Raw genomic sequence first — 17968 nt, forward strand, 5'->3', positions numbered from 1 at the left:
ACAGGTTCAGCTTTCCTGAACTAGTATCTCCATATTTTCGCACCCCATTCTATAGCCATTTCTGATTATTTCCTGACCAACGTCCCCAAATGTTCAAGTACCATAATTAAGTACGGTTATCCAAAACCCGATACGTAGATATATTCGTGGAAGCATAACTTGTTCCTTGAGTGGCATACTCATTGTCTCGCTTTTTCCAGGCTTGGTTTCAAGGGTTTATGTCTGAATGAAAATTTACACAACTTGGAACTGAGCCTGTTGGTTGGAGGAGAGACTCGTGCGCCTTCAGTGAAAAACACACACGTACATTCAGCTGACTCATGTCTGCTCTACATACTTGTGTACCCTTGGAAACTACACGGCCAAAGGTCGTATTCACAACGCCATTCTCTAGTAAGGTCGCAAAAAGGGGAGGTTGCTTGAAAGCAGAGGGGGCACATCTGGTGGCTTAGGACATGTCTTCACGCAGACGGCTTTCCTCCAGAGCGGGAAAACGCGACCGCAGAAATGTTATCGTGGTCGGGGCGGGCCTCAGTGGTGAGTAGATATCGTCTGAACCTGGCCAATACCACAGAGAGGGGTGGGGAGGGCGGCGTTTGCAAAATAGCTCCCACTGGCGCCCGGTTGAAAAGTACACACGCCGTCTAATCTCTGTTTACCTATCAGCCATAAAGGGGGGATTGTACCTGGATGTTAAGTGCCTTGTCATAAACTACCACTGTGCTGTAGTTGTTTTTGGCGACATTTTTGTAGTCTTTGCGGCTGAAAAATGGTACAGTGTGGCAAAACGGAGTGTATAGTTAGTCGTTAGCCGTTAGTTAGCCAGTCCTTCAACTAGCAACTTTATTGAAATTCTCTGAGGTTTTCTCAGCAAATTATTCACCTTTCGATGAAATTTCTATAGGCATATATAAACTGATAAGTTTATTTGAGGCCAGAAATTGTTGCCATAATCAAGTTACTCCTCAGGACAGCACGTTAGGGCTTGCTAACGGTATAACTGTCGTTCACAGAGGCTATTGTAAGTTTCATAGTTTACGTAGTGGCTGTACAACAACAATGAGAACAACGGGTAAATACGTCATTGTACGTGAGATTATATAATGGCCTACAGTTACTTAGTATTCAAAAGCATATGCTTCTATTTATCTTACCAAAACGATATCGATGCACTGTACACATCTAATGTGCTATTCGATGATAGTTTAAAGGGTAAACATAATATCAATGTATTGTAATCGTAAATACTGGAGGGTAGGGGATTATTGTTAATTTTCATGTTAAAAGCCATTCATATTTTACGCTGTTTGTCTTGTGTCAATCATTTTTGTTAGTACTAGTACTTTAACGTTGCAGCTTTTACAAGTTTCGTGGAAACGTCAGAAATCCATATCTAGTTTCCTGTTATTTGCCACTTCACGTTTGTGCAAGCTTAGACCTCCAAATATATCAACCAGACAAGGTCGTGACAAGGTTTGTTTTCCAACGACATGTCTTCAATTTGACATTTCACCCTGGCTGCCCTCTTAGCCTGAAACAAAGAGAAATTTCGCTTATCTCCAAGCAGATCATACGGTGGCAAGGCAGTATCCATTGGCCAGAGGAGTGCATGTCTTCGCCACTTCGAATTCGGTGGCTAATGGATACTACGTATACGTTGCCACCGTATGATCTGCTTGGAGATTAAAGTTTCACCAGCTCGATAAATCGGACCATATAAAAGGTGAAACGTAAGCTAAAAACCACATAGAGGGTTAGAAACCTGTAGAAACCTTTTTTCGATATTCGATCCAGATAGAATTGTTTGTTTGCCTACATAATTTGATTTATCATACATGTATGGACAAGGTCCCATTCTTTTGTACCTGGTGTGAAGAAGGTCAACACCATCATATATGCTGCCATTTTTCCAACATAATTAACGTTATACATATTCAAGGTCTGACGCCAAAGGCTAGCCCCTTTGGCAAGGACTTCGACAGAAGTTAAAACATCATCTACCGAAGTGGTTACATTGAAATCGTTATTAAACATATCGTCATGCGAATATTGAAGTGAAAGAACAAAGGACTTTATCTCCTACATTCAGCGAGTGTACACATAGAGGTATCATTAATCTCCAAGCAGATGCAATCGTGCAGTGCATGTCGTTAGTAGTGTGCTTTATTCTATTGTGTTGGCCTTGTCTCAAAAAAACGAGATCAAGCATCACGGCGCTTTAACCATGAAAAAAAACACAGATATACATCTACTTGGAGATCAGGTTATAGGGCATGTTAAGTTCTGTTGAGCCTCACCAAAACGGACACCTGTTCGCCGTTTGTTTCTAGGTCTGTCCGCCGCTAAGAAGCTTCACGAGGAAGGTCTGGACGTGGTGATTTTGGAGGCACGGGACAGGGTGGGAGGGCGCACGCTGACATTACGGGTAAGGTAGAAAAGACATCTAGTTTCTAAGGCTAAACATGAGTGGAATTGTGAAAGACCGTAGAAATCCTCCGAATCAGAGAGCAGCGTGAATGACTCCTTAATACTACCCTTCATGATTACCATCACTACTAGCGCCATGCCCGTTGCCAGGATTTTGAAGGGGGGGGGTCTTCCCACTGCATGATGGACCAGCGAGCGCTGTAGGCGCGAGGTTCCTAGGGGGGTCCGCCACCCCGGAAAATTTTGAAAAATTAACCTTTTGAAATGGCATTTCCTGCGTTTTTGAGAGGATTTCAAATAAAAAAATCAGAGATGACCTTTTTTCCATGACAAAGTGAGCAGTTTTTTCTACGATTCCAGCTCCGTTGGTGATACGAATCAGTCCATCTTTCAAAGAAAAATCTTGGACCATTTTAAAAGATAAAAAGTGGACCAAAAAGTGGACCTATGAGCCTTAGGGGGGTCGTCCAAACCCCCTTGGCTACGGGCACGAGCGCTGGTGCTATCTTTCTCATCAATACTTCCACAAGCTGGTCGATATATCGATAGAAAATCAGGTGGGCGCCCCTCACTTGGTTTGGAAAGAAAACTCGCAATTTGATTGAGTACTTAAAAGCTTGTTGTTGTGTTTTTCCGTTCTTCCCCAGAACCCTACGGTGGGGTATGTGGACGTGGGCGGTGCGTACGTGGGTCCGACCCAGGACCGAGTGTTCCGCCTGGCCCGCCAGCTGGGTCTGCAGACGTACCGAGTCAACGAGACAGAGAGGGTCGTCTTCTACACCAAGGTTAGCTAGCCGTGTATAATACTTTCAAGAGGTTGAAGTACACAGAGCTCTATTAGCCTCCGTAGCATGCCAAAAAATGGGGGTTTGGGGGTCTTCAGGGTCTATGGGAGCTTTTATGTGCTATTTCCTGATTGCATATAGACAGCATAGCCGGCCTGGTTGAATTACCCCCGTTTAGAACAGGGCTAATCAGAAAACAGCCGAAGACCACCAAACCCCCAGCTCTATAAGGCTAATCAGAAAACAGCCGAAGACCACCAAACCCCCAGTTCTATAAGGCTAACCAGAAAACAGCTGAAGACCACCCAGTTCTATAAGCCTGCTACGGAGGCTAGAGCTCTATGTGCTTTTCAGCTGAACTTGATACTGACTTCATGATCAGATGTGCGGATGTGGTTGATTGATAACCGCAATCGTTTGCAAGTAAAATTCAGTTCTCACCGACGTTTCGGCTGTTTTCAGCTGACTTTAAGTTTATCTATTGCTGATTATATCATGTTACGTTGTATCTCTCTGTAGGGTGAAAGTCGACCATACCACACCGTATTCCCGCCCATGCGCAACCCACTGGTCCATCTAGACTGCAACAATTTCTTCCGCAAAGTGGACGAATATGGAGACATGGTAGGAATGACTTGTCAAATATTTCAAAACGCCAATTTTTATTCAAAGGATACCACTCAAGCCCTCGTTGATATAAACTTGTGTCCTCGATTTGCTCCTTTCGAAATTTCCTTTTACGTGAACGTTTCGTTGTGGCTTGAGCGTATACACATATGTATTCAAATTAAACTTGTTCCAGATATTTTTTTCTTACCAACGATAACGGCATACTTTAGTAGATTGTCCTACAGGAATTTCTGCTCCTTTTATCAGTCTCGTGATGTGAACTTTGCTGTTGTGTTTTGGATATATTTGTAGAGCCATGGTTACCGGAGGGTGTGGCCGCTACATTAATTCTGATGTAGTGGTCATATAAATACATCCTGAATTATAGAATGTAATTCTCTCCTCAGGAAAACATACAATAGAATAGCTTTGGTAAAAGTTTAATTTAGTATATCTAATATCATTATACTAGTAGATTAGCTCTGTAAGAATTGTACTTTAGTATATATATCTAAACTTGTTGTTTCCTCTTTGCCATGCATTGTACCAGTTACAGTTGCTGTGCAATAAAGTTAATTTGATTTGATTTGAAAACATGATTTTATAACAAGCTCCGAGGCCCCACATTATTTCCCATAGCGGAGCTGTAGAGACAACATTTACAGTGTATTGTTCCTGCAATACTGCCCAGATCCCACAGGAGGCTCCCTGGGACTGTCCCCACGCCCAGGAATGGGACCGCATGACCATGAAGGACTTCTTCGACCAGGTGATCTGGACGGAGGAGACGCGGACCTGGGCGGAGATGTTCGTGCGGCTGAACGTGTGCGCAGAGCCGCACGAGGTCTCCATGCTGTGGTTCCTGTGGTACGTCAGGCAGTGCGGTGGTAAGTCGCCAGGAGGCGCCCATGCTCCACCGTTGAGAAGTTCAAAACCATTTAAAGGTGGAGATACAGAGATATATCTCCAGAGATAATCCAATAGTGTATTTTCCTGTACCTGTGTGTAGTGTTGTGTGCTAGAACGGCCCACAGAAAGAATAGCTACTGTCGAACATATGTATTATGCTAAATGTGGATTCTAATAAAGTCAAGTCCAATAAAAAAACGCATATTTACAATTGTCATTTACCCTGTATTGAGCTCACAGTTGACATGTTCGATCGATCCCCTAGCGACTTACATTGATATGTGCATACTATTAACTCTCTCATCCCCCGACCCCCTCTTATTCCAGGAAGCATGCGCATCACGGCCGTCAGTAACGGCGGCCAGGAGCGGAAGTTCGTGGGAGGCTCGCAGCAGCTCAGCGAAAAGATTGCCGAAATTCTGGGAGGTACGTCACTTCTTCACTCATTTTTTTTTACTCATGCACTCACTCACTCACTCACTCACTCACTTTGTTCGTTTGCTCGTTCGTTTGTTTGTTTTGGCCTTTGTGTGAATCCATGTGATCAGTGTTATTATGACGTTTTATAATTTTTCCAGACCGGATAGATTTCAGCAGCCCGGTTCTGCGAATTGAACAGCGGCGGGACAAAGTCGTGCTGTACACGCAAGACGAGCGGAAACACGAGGTGCGACATGCGTGTGTGACCAACTCTTTACTTTTAATTTTTTTTCCCGGCCTGCATGCCTGTGGCATTGAAAAGATTTGAAGTGAAAACTAAACAATCTTGAAATGAATTAATATTGATTCGGACTACTTACCCAAATTTTCGGCTGACACCGTCAACCCTGTTCACGGAATGGACCCGTCTACTCTTGGAACGTGACAACAGAGACACGTGACCGGATCATACGTGCCAGATAACTTGTGTCGCCCCCCGTCTCTGTTCAGGGTAGCCCTTTAAGCCCTAATGTAGACCGCCTCCTTCACTCATCTTGCAAAGAAATTCTGTATACAGAATCGACGGAGTCAGCCGAAAATTTCCCAACTCCCAATTCATTCCAGCCTTTAGAGATAACGTTTAGTTTTGCTTCATCATGACTTGTACCAACACAGATGAACTTGCTAAACTATTGGATTTTTTCTCTCCCTGCCTAGGCCGAGTACGTGATCCTAGCGATCCCCCCGCCTCTGCTACAGAAGATCGTGTTCTCTCCCGATCTCCCCTCCTCCAAGCTCCAGCTGGTCAAGCGCATGCCCATGGGCTCTGTCGTCAAAACCTTCATGTACTACGAGAGAGCCTTCTGGCGAGAGAACGGTGAGGTGCACATTGTTTTATTTTTGTCTCCTTACACTGATTTAGACAGGTTAAGTGCGGGTCGGCAACATTGTCTGTGAAATTTAAAAACCAAAGCTCCACACCTTTAATTTATCCAATGAAATAATGTATAAGAGAAACCTCAAATTTATCCAGCAACTTCTAGATCTAACCATCCAAGATGGCGGATAATGCTTTACGCCATGGTCACGTGAGAGCAAACGCCCTTGACACGTCTCTCACCCGATACAGATTACTGCGGGTTTGCTGATATTGACGACCCGGCTTACCCTGTGGCCAACACGGTGGACGATACCAAGCCGGACGGAACATATCCTTCTATCATGGGGTAACAAAATGACTTACAGTATATGAAAATTCAAGCTAGGTACTACATGTAGTATCATCCTGAAAACTAACAGTCATCAAAATCACCTTGTATTTTTACTAGTGACGTTGGTACCACGGCATTACATGTATAATTTCATATTTTCGTAGATTTCGTACATTTTGTTCCTTGTCGTCCATTGGTCAACAACATTCTACTTCATTCAGGTTCATCTTGGGAGACAAGTCCAGGGAATTTTCACACCTAACACAAGAGGAAAGGTAATTACTTTCTGATTTTTACCTCAGGCATAAGCCACATTGTCTTATTATCAAAAAAATAGTGTCTTAACTTTTGGCAAGTGTCCTAGATAATGTTATTGATGTAAAGAATAACTGATTGCTTCTATTTTATGTCACAATTCAATTTAGCTAAATCGACAAAGCTGTTTCTTTGTGATAACTTGAAACTGTTTTAACTTTAAGTGTGCGTGAATAAACCATTCTCTCCCTTAACTACTTTCAATAACATCATCGTCTTCTTTTCACCAGGAAGGAAATAATCTGTCAGAGTTACGCCAACGTCTTCAAGTCAGAGAAAGCTCTTCATGTATGTATGACTTTTTTGTTTACACCGGATCTACACCGGATGAACATATTGGTGATCTTCCTCAGTGTGCTTACGTCACGTATATGCAAGGTCACGTGTCCAACGCATTCTGGTCATCCATCCTGAGGAAAACTAGAAATCCAGCCAAAAATTCTGTGGGTCTTTTTTCGTGAGTTGGAAGCAAGTCATAATCATAATGTATATCTAACAGCAAAATCTTCTTTCCCATTCACGTATACACCAGCCTGTTCACTACGTGGAGATGAACTGGAACAAGGAGGAGTGGACAGGCGGGGGATACACGTCCTTCCTCCCGCCGGGCGTACTCACAACATGCGGCAGGTAAACGTCCGGCTTTATATCATATCACACCTTCCATTGAAGGCAATGTTGATTTGAGTAATATATGGGTGACATCTTCTGGGAAAAAAGTTTGGCAAAAAAGTTTGCCTTCATTATGTATGGAATCTACGTGGTCATAAAAGTTGAGCAAATGACATAACACAATGAGTGTAGTAAGGCGAATACTAGCAATACGACATATGATTGCTCATTTTTCAGCTGCTTTAATTGTACGATTTACACAGTATGGTCGAAAATTTACCTCTTTTTTTGGACGGATGAAAATTCATGTACGTGAGGATATTATCCATATTATAATCAAATCAACATGGGATAACTTAGATAAACGATTATTACATAGGACAATGCATATTGCAAAGCATTTCTTAACAGCACAAACTGTTAAAAGGATCCTTAAACTGTTAGTCCCGTCGGCATTATAGTTACCGGTAGCACTATGACCATACTACTTACAGAGAGTTGAGGACGCCGTTTGGGAGGATGTTTTTCGCCGGTACGGAGACGGCAGTGGGCTGGTCAGGCTACATGGAGGGGGCGATACAGGCGGGGGAGAGGGCTGCTGCCGAGGTGGGTATTAGATTGCACAGTGTTGCTCTAGAAAGGGTCTAGAAAGATCTTTTCGCGGATAACTTAAGTGTTTTTTTTTTCATACAATACAGTTTTTCGGGATTCAACAAAGCCAAGGACTAAAATTATATATGCATAAGCTTTATTGGTCGACAATTTTGCATGGTACAATGTGTGGGAGTAAGACAACATTTATTAATTAAGTACACAAATCAGTGGAAAATCAATGGTTCGCAGTTGCCAAATGTGTACTACATACAATGCCGCTCCCCTTATATTGCAGATCCTGTGTCAGATGGGAAGGCTCCAGCCGTCTGAAGTTTGGACCGCAGAACCAGAGAACGAGGTTAGATAGATACATGTACATCTTCATGTCAGTTTATCGCTTGAGGAGGCCTTTCGGATACTAATGAAAACCGTGTCGAATTTTGATCGAGATTTTGCAGGTTGCATAATTGCACTAAACAAGAGGACTAATTTTGACTGTCCCCAGTCACGACGATTGTCATTTGAAAGCTCTCCGTCTCCAAAATCATATAGTTCTGGGAAGTTTTTTTGTGTGTGTACAGTTTAAAGACTGTAAACTTGCATTCCGTAAGCCCGCGTTCTTTTCTCTATTGCAGGACTGCATAGCTCTCCCGTTCGAGAGCTCCCTGACGGAGCGGTACCTCCCGTCTGTCCCGGGCCTGCTGAAGATCCTTCTCGGCGGGTCTCTCCTGAGCGTCACGGCGGTCGGCCTGCTGTGGAAGTTCCGCCACCATCCGAACAACAGCGCCCAGGACGTCCTCCAACACTCCTACCAGCTGCTTCACTCCCTCTCACACCACGCAGCGCCACCTTTGAAAGCGATCGCAGCCGGAATTGCAGACTCGGTCAGGACGGGATTCCCCAGTATAGCCGTGTTCACCTACGTGTATCACTGCGACTATAGACAGCGTGTGCGGCTGGCAAGAAGAGCGAGGATCATGGACAACGGGCAGGCCGAGAAAAACAGGAACGTGGCCAAAACGGCACCGAGAAGCGTGAGGGTTTGGAAAAGGGCAGGATCCAGAAGATGAGGAACCAGTGTTAACTTCAGACTTTACCACGAACGGCACACTACAAATATGGCCAATAGTATATATATCATTTGATTTTCTAATGATATACTATTGCTTATATTTGTAGGCAAAGGGCTAGATGAAAGTACATGGTTAACAGGCTAGCTTGTTAGACGCTTCAGTCATCAGAGAACTACCCAAGGAGGTTCAAAAAGAATTTGAACCTCCTTGGACTACCTTTCTGCATTGAGATTAAATAATGTGCTGCTGAATACAACATTGCATTTTTCTTTTGCATTGTTTACTAGAATCAGCTGTCATTGTATATGTCCTTCAATGGCTTAAGTTAGTTACTACACTGTAGTACCATATTTTTGCTTAGTTTGTACAGGCTTATTTCAAAGCATCATAATGGGAACATTACTACAATGTAGTAAAAGTTAAAACTACATAATAATTTTCATGTAATCCTCTTTCTCTCACCCATTCCAAGGTATCCTCCCTTGACTTTGTATGTCAACAAAACTGAATTTACACTCCAATAAAAAAAATTATCGTGACTGTATCACCATGTATACAGCAAGCATTTTCGTTCATCTCAAAATGTGTCATCGGGTCTCTCTACAGCATAACATCAGATCTACATGTATAAATAAATGCTAATAGAGAGATCAGGTATGTGAACACATGTATACAGGACTGTATAGACACATACATGTCTACATACATAAATACGTAATGCAGTGTTTGAAAAGTTCATCAAACTGCAACAACATAAACAAATATATAACAGGCACATTCTTGTTGGAACTAGAAAAACTTGACTTCTGCAAGTTCATCCTACATGTAGTTGATATGACCAGCCAAACATGATTTGGCTTATACATATTTCATAAACTTTATATCTGTTTCCATTGAACTACTGTACAGTAAAGTTTTTGACAATGACTTACTAGTAAAACACATTGACAGAACAACAACTGTGTTAGACACTTATATTTCATTTGACCGTTTGAGTCCACAAAGTTCCTTTAAATGATTTCTTTTGCAACAGAATATGATTTCTAAAAGATATCTAATGTATACATAATTTAGAGTAACACCATCAGTGCATTGTCACAAGGGGTGTTCGAATCAGAAAAATTGTAAGAGGGGCAGTCAGAATATTTTTTTCTAAATGGGCAGAAACAATAGAAAGTACAAACCAAATAAAAAACTAATACATGTGAAGTAATAATTGAACAGTACTCCTCATTAAACTTATAGAAAGACAGATCAAGAAGTAGGAGAATTTTCTTACTCTCCCCCCCCCCCCTCCACTTTACAAAAAAAGCCAGCTTAAATATATCTTATTCCTCAATTTCTGGCCTTCTTCTTGCCCGACTTTTTGTCCTCCTTCAGCTGTCCTGTGGCCTCCATGTATTCTCTGACAATCTGGTCCTGAGTCTCAGGCGATGCCTGCTGGTATCTACAGTACTCCATCGCATACTCTCCCTTTCCCTGGAAATTAAACATAAAACAGTCTTTTAAGCATCCTTTATTAAACAGTTTATCTGTTTTTATGTTAACCTTCGCAGAAGGAAAACATATTTGTTTTGCTCAGTTTCTTCTTCTATCACATAAGGTCAATGACCTGGACCAGATGTCTGTCACCATGGTAACTGGTGATGCAACAGACACCCTGTAGTACTGGGTTACATTATGTAGCAGGACAGAGCTGGAAGTGCTTCTCACGATAAACATATACATATACAAATGTATATGAATGTGTTTCAGTAAGAATAAACAGAGCAGTGGTTTGTTAGGCTAGACCATGGGAAGGTTAAACAGTATGCATTTGCTTGGCAAACCTTTCTATTTTTCTTATTTCATTGGGATAGCACCTGAAGTTTTCCTGAAGACTGCTTTCCCATGTACATTCAAACAAATGATGCAAAGAACAAAACATAAAAAAATGTCCCTTACCTCTGTGCATGATCTTAGTTCTGATGAATACCCAAACATGTTGTTCAGTGGGACCTACATGGAAGATTAAAACAAATGCAGTATAATATAACTATAAACAACCATACTAAAACTTATCATAACACCAGTGCAATTGCCAGGTGGCCAAGTTTGCCTTGCATTCGGTAGGTTGTGGGTTTGATCCCAGTCATACCAAAGATTTTAAAAATGGTACTTCCTATTTTCTCTGCTTAGCACTCAGCATTGGGTGAGTATTGGCTGCAGGAAGGAACTTAACCTTAACCTTCTATCAGTATAGTGTGTTACGACTGCCTTCAATGACTAACACTTATTACATTTGTACTTACCACACCAGTTTTATCATGTAACTGTCAAAAATTTCTTCTGAAGACATATACAAGAGATAGTTTCAGTACCCACCTCAGTGTACAGTGTAAAATACCCCTCGCTGCCGTCCTGTCCCAGGATCATACCGTGCCGTTTGTTGATCCCTGCGATCACTGGCCCCTGGAACTCATTCGGCGCCGTGACCTCTACCGACATGATCGGCTCCAGAATGACCTTGATGGCGTCTTCCATGGCTGTGAGAAAGGACAGTCACTGTAATTCTGTCCTTTCAGTCGCATTGAAACATATGATTTTATACATGGACTAATAGAACAAGCCAGAACTAAACATAAGCAAGAAAAGTCAGAACTACAGGTAAAGCTCATGACTAAACCTGTGCAACTTCCATTGTGTTATGTTGAAGGTCATACATTTATGAGAAATGAAAGCACATTTGTTCAAGCAGAGTCAAATCCATACACATGCATTTCAGTCTCAACAAGATTAAAAATTGTCTTTGTAAGTTAAGATGTGTTAGGTGTGCCACCTAGCATACATTTCATAAACTGCACGATGAAGGCGACAGTGGTTGTTGAAAATTTGATCCCTGTGTAACCCCTGTGTTGGAATAAAGTTCAACATTTTACGATGATTACTACCAAAACAGATGAACTTTCATGATAAACTGCATGTTCATCGACTGCAATACCATGCCTGACAGCTAGAGGGCCTTACCATCCTTCAGCGCGCCCTCCCCCGCCCGTTGGAAGGAGTAGTCGCTGGAGTCCACGGCATGGTTGGCTCCGTCCTGAAGTCTGAAGCGAACTCCCGCGATCTTCTGTCCTGACAACAGGCCCTTCTCACAGGCCATTCTAAACCCCTAAACACAAACAAACAACAAATTTTATACTCATCCCATACAATCTAGATGACTGTTATGTTATTACTGTATTTTCTTGATTAAAGTATATAGTAAACTTTTCAGAACCAAAAAGGTTTCACAAGTCATTTCCAAAGTTGGGGTGGAAAGTTTATTTTAGTGTCTTCATTTTACATTTCAATCCCGCAGATTTGTTGCACTACGAACTATCACAAGAGACGTGCATTCATGTATGTGCATTTGTATTATTCTTTCATCAAATAGCTGGTGTGTTATGCCAAAAGGCGGTTATACCGGCCGGCTATACAGATACAGATACAGATAATCAAAAAAACATAGTAATTATCTTCTTGATTTTCTATACAAGCAATTATTTTTTTGCTATAAAAATAGACTAGTGACAAGGTAAGACCAGTATATATTTACCCTTTCTACAGCTGGGACATACTGCCTGGGAACATTGGTGCCAACAGTCTCATCTAAAAACTCCACCTTGGTGTAACTGGATGGGGGTAAGGGCTGAAAGATACAACAGAAAAACACCAGCTTAAGTAAAGTAAATCCCCAACAGACAACAGTCCATGAATCTTATACAAATCCAGAGTTCCAGCATAGAAAAGGGACTTCTGATGAACCCCAGTATGCTTGCTGCAGCATATGAGCATTCAGTTCTTTGAAAGCTGTGGGTTTCATATGTAGGGCCACACGTTTAATACTACATGTTGTATATGGGATGCAATGTATGGGAAACAAATGCATGTATATAGATACCTCTAGAACTCCAATGACTCTGCCATACTGTCCTGATCCTCCAGACTGTTTCTTATGCAGAAAGTCAAACCTAGAAAAAAATGAACGCACAGTGTAAGATGTTATAGCCATGGACCTTTTCCAGTTTGGCAACAATTCTAAACTCCTTTCATGTGTATTCTACAATTCCAATTCTATTCAAAATGTCATCTCAGAAGCATTTACAGTTCAGTGTGAATGGTTAAGCTAAAAATTGAATAATTTGTTTAACATACATAAGAACATGACTTACTCAACAGGTGACATGATACTTTCTCTGAAGGCCACTTTAGGTTTCCCCATGATGCACTTGCACTTGTATTCACTAGCCATTCTCTGAAATTAAAACAGATACAGGGGAAGAAGTTAGTAAAGGAGAAAAAAAACTTTAAAAAAACGAAAATGGAACCTGTGCCATTGCTTCTTCACACATACACAATGTACATAAAACAAATAAACAAACACATGTACATACCTGTGCATACACATCCAGATGCAGCTCCCCCATGCCTGATGCTATTGTTTCTTTGCTCTCTTCATCATAGTGCACTCTGAACGTTGGGTCTTCTCTAGTGAACCGAGCAATGCCTTTAGAAAAGTTGTCTAATGATCCCTGTAAAAAACAGATGAGTGCATATACATGACATCAATCAATCAATCAATCAACCAACAAACCAACTGACCAATCATTTGAAAACTACAAAGTACCATGAAAGTTAATCTGTGTTATTGGTAGTTACATGTTTGAAGGTAAAACTTTAATTTGTTTCACAAATCTCACCTAGAGCTTTCGAATAGTCAAACTGGGTCAAAGGTATCTGCTAAACAATGTCGGCTGCCTTCACAGTTGAGTGAAGGGTGATGGGCCCTGATGTCGATTGCCAACATCATTTACCAGATACCTTTGACCCAGTGTTGACATCACACTTCAGAGAAGCCTTGTGACTAGTCTTACTGGGTCAGTCTACTGAGGAAGACCAGAGTAATGCTATCCACTACTGATATTATCACAGCTCCACCCACCTTGTCTTCAGGTTTGATTGACAGAGAGATGACAGCGTCAGGAACATGAATGGATTCCTGGGGGATAAACAAAACAATATGTTACCCAAACATCCAAATTCCACAACATCTTTCCTGTCATGATCAATGGATATACATGTACATGCCACAACAAGTAGCTATAGTATGTAGTAAGTACATAATAGGCACATTTTTGCTATATGTTGAGACAGAATAAGCTTCGAGTTAGTAAATGCATAAGAGGCACATGTATAACATATCTTTACATGAACTGCTGCACTCACCATTGACAGCTGCAGTTTTGCAGAGGACACAAAGGAGTCTCCACTGGAGCAGTCCACACCAAACATGGCACAGATATCTCCTGCATACACCTCTGACACATCCTAACACAGGGGCGATAAAACAATGGATTTAACCCACTTTAACCTAAGAAGGTATGCACAGCAGCTGAACATAGTGTCCCTACATGAGTATGACCCTGCACATTAGGGTCTAGCACATTATACATGTACAATAAACATAATAATCCAATCGTCAAACATATGTCTGTCATACAAGGGTTTAACACTTTATATAAACATAGAAGGGTGAAACACATGATATAAACATAGAGGTGAAACACATTATAAATGTACATAGGAAAAATATTTATCTTTCATTAATGCCTTCATCTATTCCTTTGTTCCTTCAATCATTCACTCACGCTCTTATTCATTCATTCCCTCACTCATTAATTCACTCACTCACTCACTCACTCACTCACTCACTTACTCACTCACTCACTCACTCACTCACTCACTCACTCACTTACTCACTCACTCACTCACTCACTCACTTACTCACTCACTCACTCACTCATTCATCCTTCCTTTATTCTTCCCCACCTCCATCTCGTTGGCGTGCATGCGGACCAGGCGCGGTACTTTGATGCGTTTCCCCGTGCGTACATTATGGATGACATCACCCTTCTTCATGTGACCCTGGTACACACGCATGTAGGTCAGCTGACCAAACCTCCCCGCCTGCGGAGGTCAGGGGTCAAACTTAAGTTTACAAACTGGTAAAGAAATTCTACCTGTACTTTATCAAAATTATGGTGGCCACTTAAAATCATGCATTTATGAAATGAAAATGCTTGTGTTGAATACTTTTCAGTAAAATCCAATAATCAAATAATCACAAAAAAATTATCATTTATGAAATTTGGAACTAATAGAGTCTGTCCAAATTTAATGTCAATCATTGGAGCATGAGTCAAACCTTATCTTTAGAAGTTTTGACTTGTATCTCTATTCATACATGACTCGTAATTCATAGTCTCCACCAGACTCCTTTGTAGGCGGAGTAAATAGTAGAAATCTGCTTCAGAAAGAATGAACTAGTAACTGGCCATGGGAGTTGGCCAGTCATAAAGGGTCCAATTTGCCAGTTACATTCTTTTTTAAGGCCGATTTCTACTATTTATTCAACCTGCAAAGGAGTCTGGTGAAGAGTATAAATTATGAGTCATATACTATATGAATAATTAGATACAAGTTCATGACATATTTCATGAGTTCTGCTACCTTTAAAACCAGACACAGAATTCTGAGAGAACATATTTCAAAGGACAGCTCACCTCAAGTTTAAAAGCCAGGCCCACGAAGGGGTTTGAGGCATCCCTTGCTGGGTCCATCAGTATGCGCTCCTTCTCGCCCTGCGTCTCGTCCAGCGCATAGTTCTGCACCTGGGTGGGGTCCGGCAGGTACGACAGGACGCCGTCCAGCAGGGGCTGGATACCCTTGTTCTTCAGCGCCGTGCCAACGAACACCGGGGTGAACGACCTCGTAATGCACTGTCTCCTGATGGCGGCCTGCAACACAGACAGTAGCAAAGTCATGTTCCTGAATTTAACACTGTTGTTATTGAAAAGCACTGTATGGGGGTTTTAAGAATATAATTTACTGGAAAGCACTATATGAGGGTTTTGAAAACAATTGTTACTAAGAAGCACTGTATGAGCATTTGGCACACCCCAATACACATGGGGGTATTGAAACATTTGATACTGGATAGCACTACATGAAGAAGGTTGATATGGAACAGTGCATTTTGGAATGGGGAGGGAGATGGGGTGAAATCTGCTGCATTTGCTCCCAGCAAATGTCTGCCATTTCAGTTGTTAAATTGCCATTGAATTTTCTTATATTTGCATCACTGGCAGTATAAGAAGGGCTCTGGAAAGAAAAGTAAATTCAAATTTTTGTTTTTGCAAAAGGAGATCCCTGTCCTCCTGATAAACAAACAAACAAACAAACCATTGTTGTTATTTACTTACATGGATCTGTTCCTCTGACGGCACCTCCTCCAGAAGGAACATCTCTCCCAGCTGCTCGTCTACGTTAGACAGGTGTTCAACCAGCTCCTGTCGTCTGTCCTCCACCTGCGCTCGCATGTCACCTGGAACATCCTCATACCGCAGCTGCGCACTGGAAACATGCATGATAATAACTAGTTAACTTTGAGCTCATCTCTATATTGCACAACTGAAATGTACATGTATTATAATGAAAATCAAAAATCATTTTTAACAAGCAATGTATACCGTTTACGGAATACAATTAAATTTCTGTGATTTCTGACATAAATAAATAATTATCATGAGATCTGATTCTAAATAAAGAGTTGTAGTTAGAAATTCCAACTAGCATATTTCCTAGTCGCCAAGCAATTTTTAAACGCCACTCTTGTTAAATCTGCCTTTATTATTCCTTACCCATCAGGACCATCAAAATATATGGCTCTCCTATGGATAAGGTCAACGATCCCTTTAGTTTGGGCCTCCAAGCCAATTGGCAGCTGAACAAACGCAGCATTGTGATTCAACTTGTTTCTGAAACACAATATAAAAAATTGACAAGTTACCAATGATAGTGGCAGCAAGTTGTCTTCACCTAATAGAAGACTGAACATATAACTCAACAGCAATGAGAAGGTAAAAACATCACGACAATACATAACATCTTGTCTCTTGTCTGTTTCATAAATATATGTTATATATATTACATTACCTTGTAGTGTAATCTGAAATTTTTAGGAAACATCTCAACAGGCAAGCAACCATGTTGCTATAGACATGTGCAGTTAACACAGTATATAACTGATAAACAACAATTATTATATAGATTGAGCAGAACCCTTACCTCATCTGGTTCAGAACTCTGTCAGGGTTGGCGCCTTGTCTGCAGGACAGAATAAAATTTCAATCTAAGCAGTCATCATGAAATTCTTGCCTAAAACTATTAAATGGCAAAAAGGCCTCACACCTTCAAAAGTATATGTTACCCTTCAGCCTGCTAAGGTACCAACTTGTAGTTGCTGGGGATAGCCAGCAGGTAGAAGGTACAACTTGTAAGCCACCTGTGTTATGCCATCAGGTGGCTTACAAGGTATAAGATACAAATCAACACAAATACAGTAGACTGACCTGTCTAGCTTGTTGATGAAGCCCAGACATGGAACGTTGTACCGTTTCATCTGTCTGTTGACTGTCAGAGTCTGACTCTGCACCCCTCCCACAGCACACAGAACCAGTACTGCACCATCTAACACTCTCAGGGCTCGCTCCACCTCGATGGTAAAGTCTACATGGCCTGTAGGAAGAAAATAGAAATTCAACATTTTCTCCTCTCACTTTAATGCACATTTCTGCATTTGTCAATGTCATTCTATCTTATTCTGCAACAGCCTAGTGGTTACAATTTGGCATTCTCACCAGTAGGACCCGGGTTTGATTCCCAGTATGGGAAGCAGTGAAACAAACAGGAGCGAGTAGAAACAGGAAAGCCTCTGACTCCCGGGAATCGAACCTGTGCCAAACCCGGACAGCCTTCTTACGATACCAACTTGTTAACGACTATGCCACAAAGTCCAGACCCATAGGAATGGATCAATTAGCGGTGCTTGAACCCCACAGTTATACTAAGTTCATGTGCATCATGTGCATGTTAACTTTCCAAGATCTCCTTTTTTTTCAGCACCAACTTATAAACCACCTCCTTCTATCCC

General features: G+C 41.5%; 2 protein-coding genes across 2 annotated transcripts in view; one reads left to right on the forward strand and one right to left on the reverse strand.

Moving 5' to 3' along the window:
* Nucleotides 1–335: 335 nt before the first annotated feature.
* On the forward strand, nt 336–9115 carry LOC109464470 (amine oxidase [flavin-containing] B-like). Its single transcript, XM_019761464.1, has 15 exons — nt 336–537; nt 2331–2425; nt 3075–3212; nt 3732–3836; nt 4513–4708; nt 5058–5156; nt 5309–5397; nt 5868–6027; nt 6280–6376; nt 6583–6636; nt 6907–6964; nt 7209–7306; nt 7783–7894; nt 8178–8240; nt 8518–9115. Exons 1-15 carry the CDS (start codon nt 456–458, stop codon nt 8950–8952), a joined length of 1881 nt encoding a protein of 626 aa, XP_019617023.1. The 5' UTR covers nt 336–455; the 3' UTR covers nt 8953–9115.
* Nucleotides 9116–10222: 1107 nt separating this feature from the next.
* The window catches only part of LOC109464469 (elongation factor G, mitochondrial-like), a 9388-nt gene continuing 1642 nt past the window's right edge, over nt 10223–17968 (reverse strand). The window contains exons 5-20 of the mRNA XM_019761463.1: nt 17388–17553; nt 17104–17142; nt 16677–16793; nt 16239–16389; nt 15540–15773; nt 14806–14943; nt 14203–14304; nt 13919–13975; nt 13371–13508; nt 13149–13231; nt 12878–12947; nt 12533–12625; nt 11962–12106; nt 11320–11480; nt 10900–10953; nt 10223–10434 (exon numbers count right to left, since the gene is read on the reverse strand). Coding sequence (XP_019617022.1) covers nt 10291–10434; nt 10900–10953; nt 11320–11480; nt 11962–12106; nt 12533–12625; nt 12878–12947; nt 13149–13231; nt 13371–13508; nt 13919–13975; nt 14203–14304; nt 14806–14943; nt 15540–15773; nt 16239–16389; nt 16677–16793; nt 17104–17142; nt 17388–17553 — 1892 coding nt within the window. The 3' untranslated portion in view covers nt 10223–10290. The remainder of the gene's footprint in view (nt 10435–10899; nt 10954–11319; nt 11481–11961; nt 12107–12532; nt 12626–12877; nt 12948–13148; nt 13232–13370; nt 13509–13918; nt 13976–14202; nt 14305–14805; nt 14944–15539; nt 15774–16238; nt 16390–16676; nt 16794–17103; nt 17143–17387; nt 17554–17968) is intronic.

This window comes from Branchiostoma belcheri, unplaced genomic scaffold (assembly GCF_001625305.1).
Source record: "Branchiostoma belcheri isolate BF01 breed outbred unplaced genomic scaffold, Haploidv18h27 scaffold139, whole genome shotgun sequence".
Classification (NCBI taxonomy): Eukaryota; Metazoa; Chordata; class Leptocardii; order Amphioxiformes; family Branchiostomatidae; genus Branchiostoma; species Branchiostoma belcheri.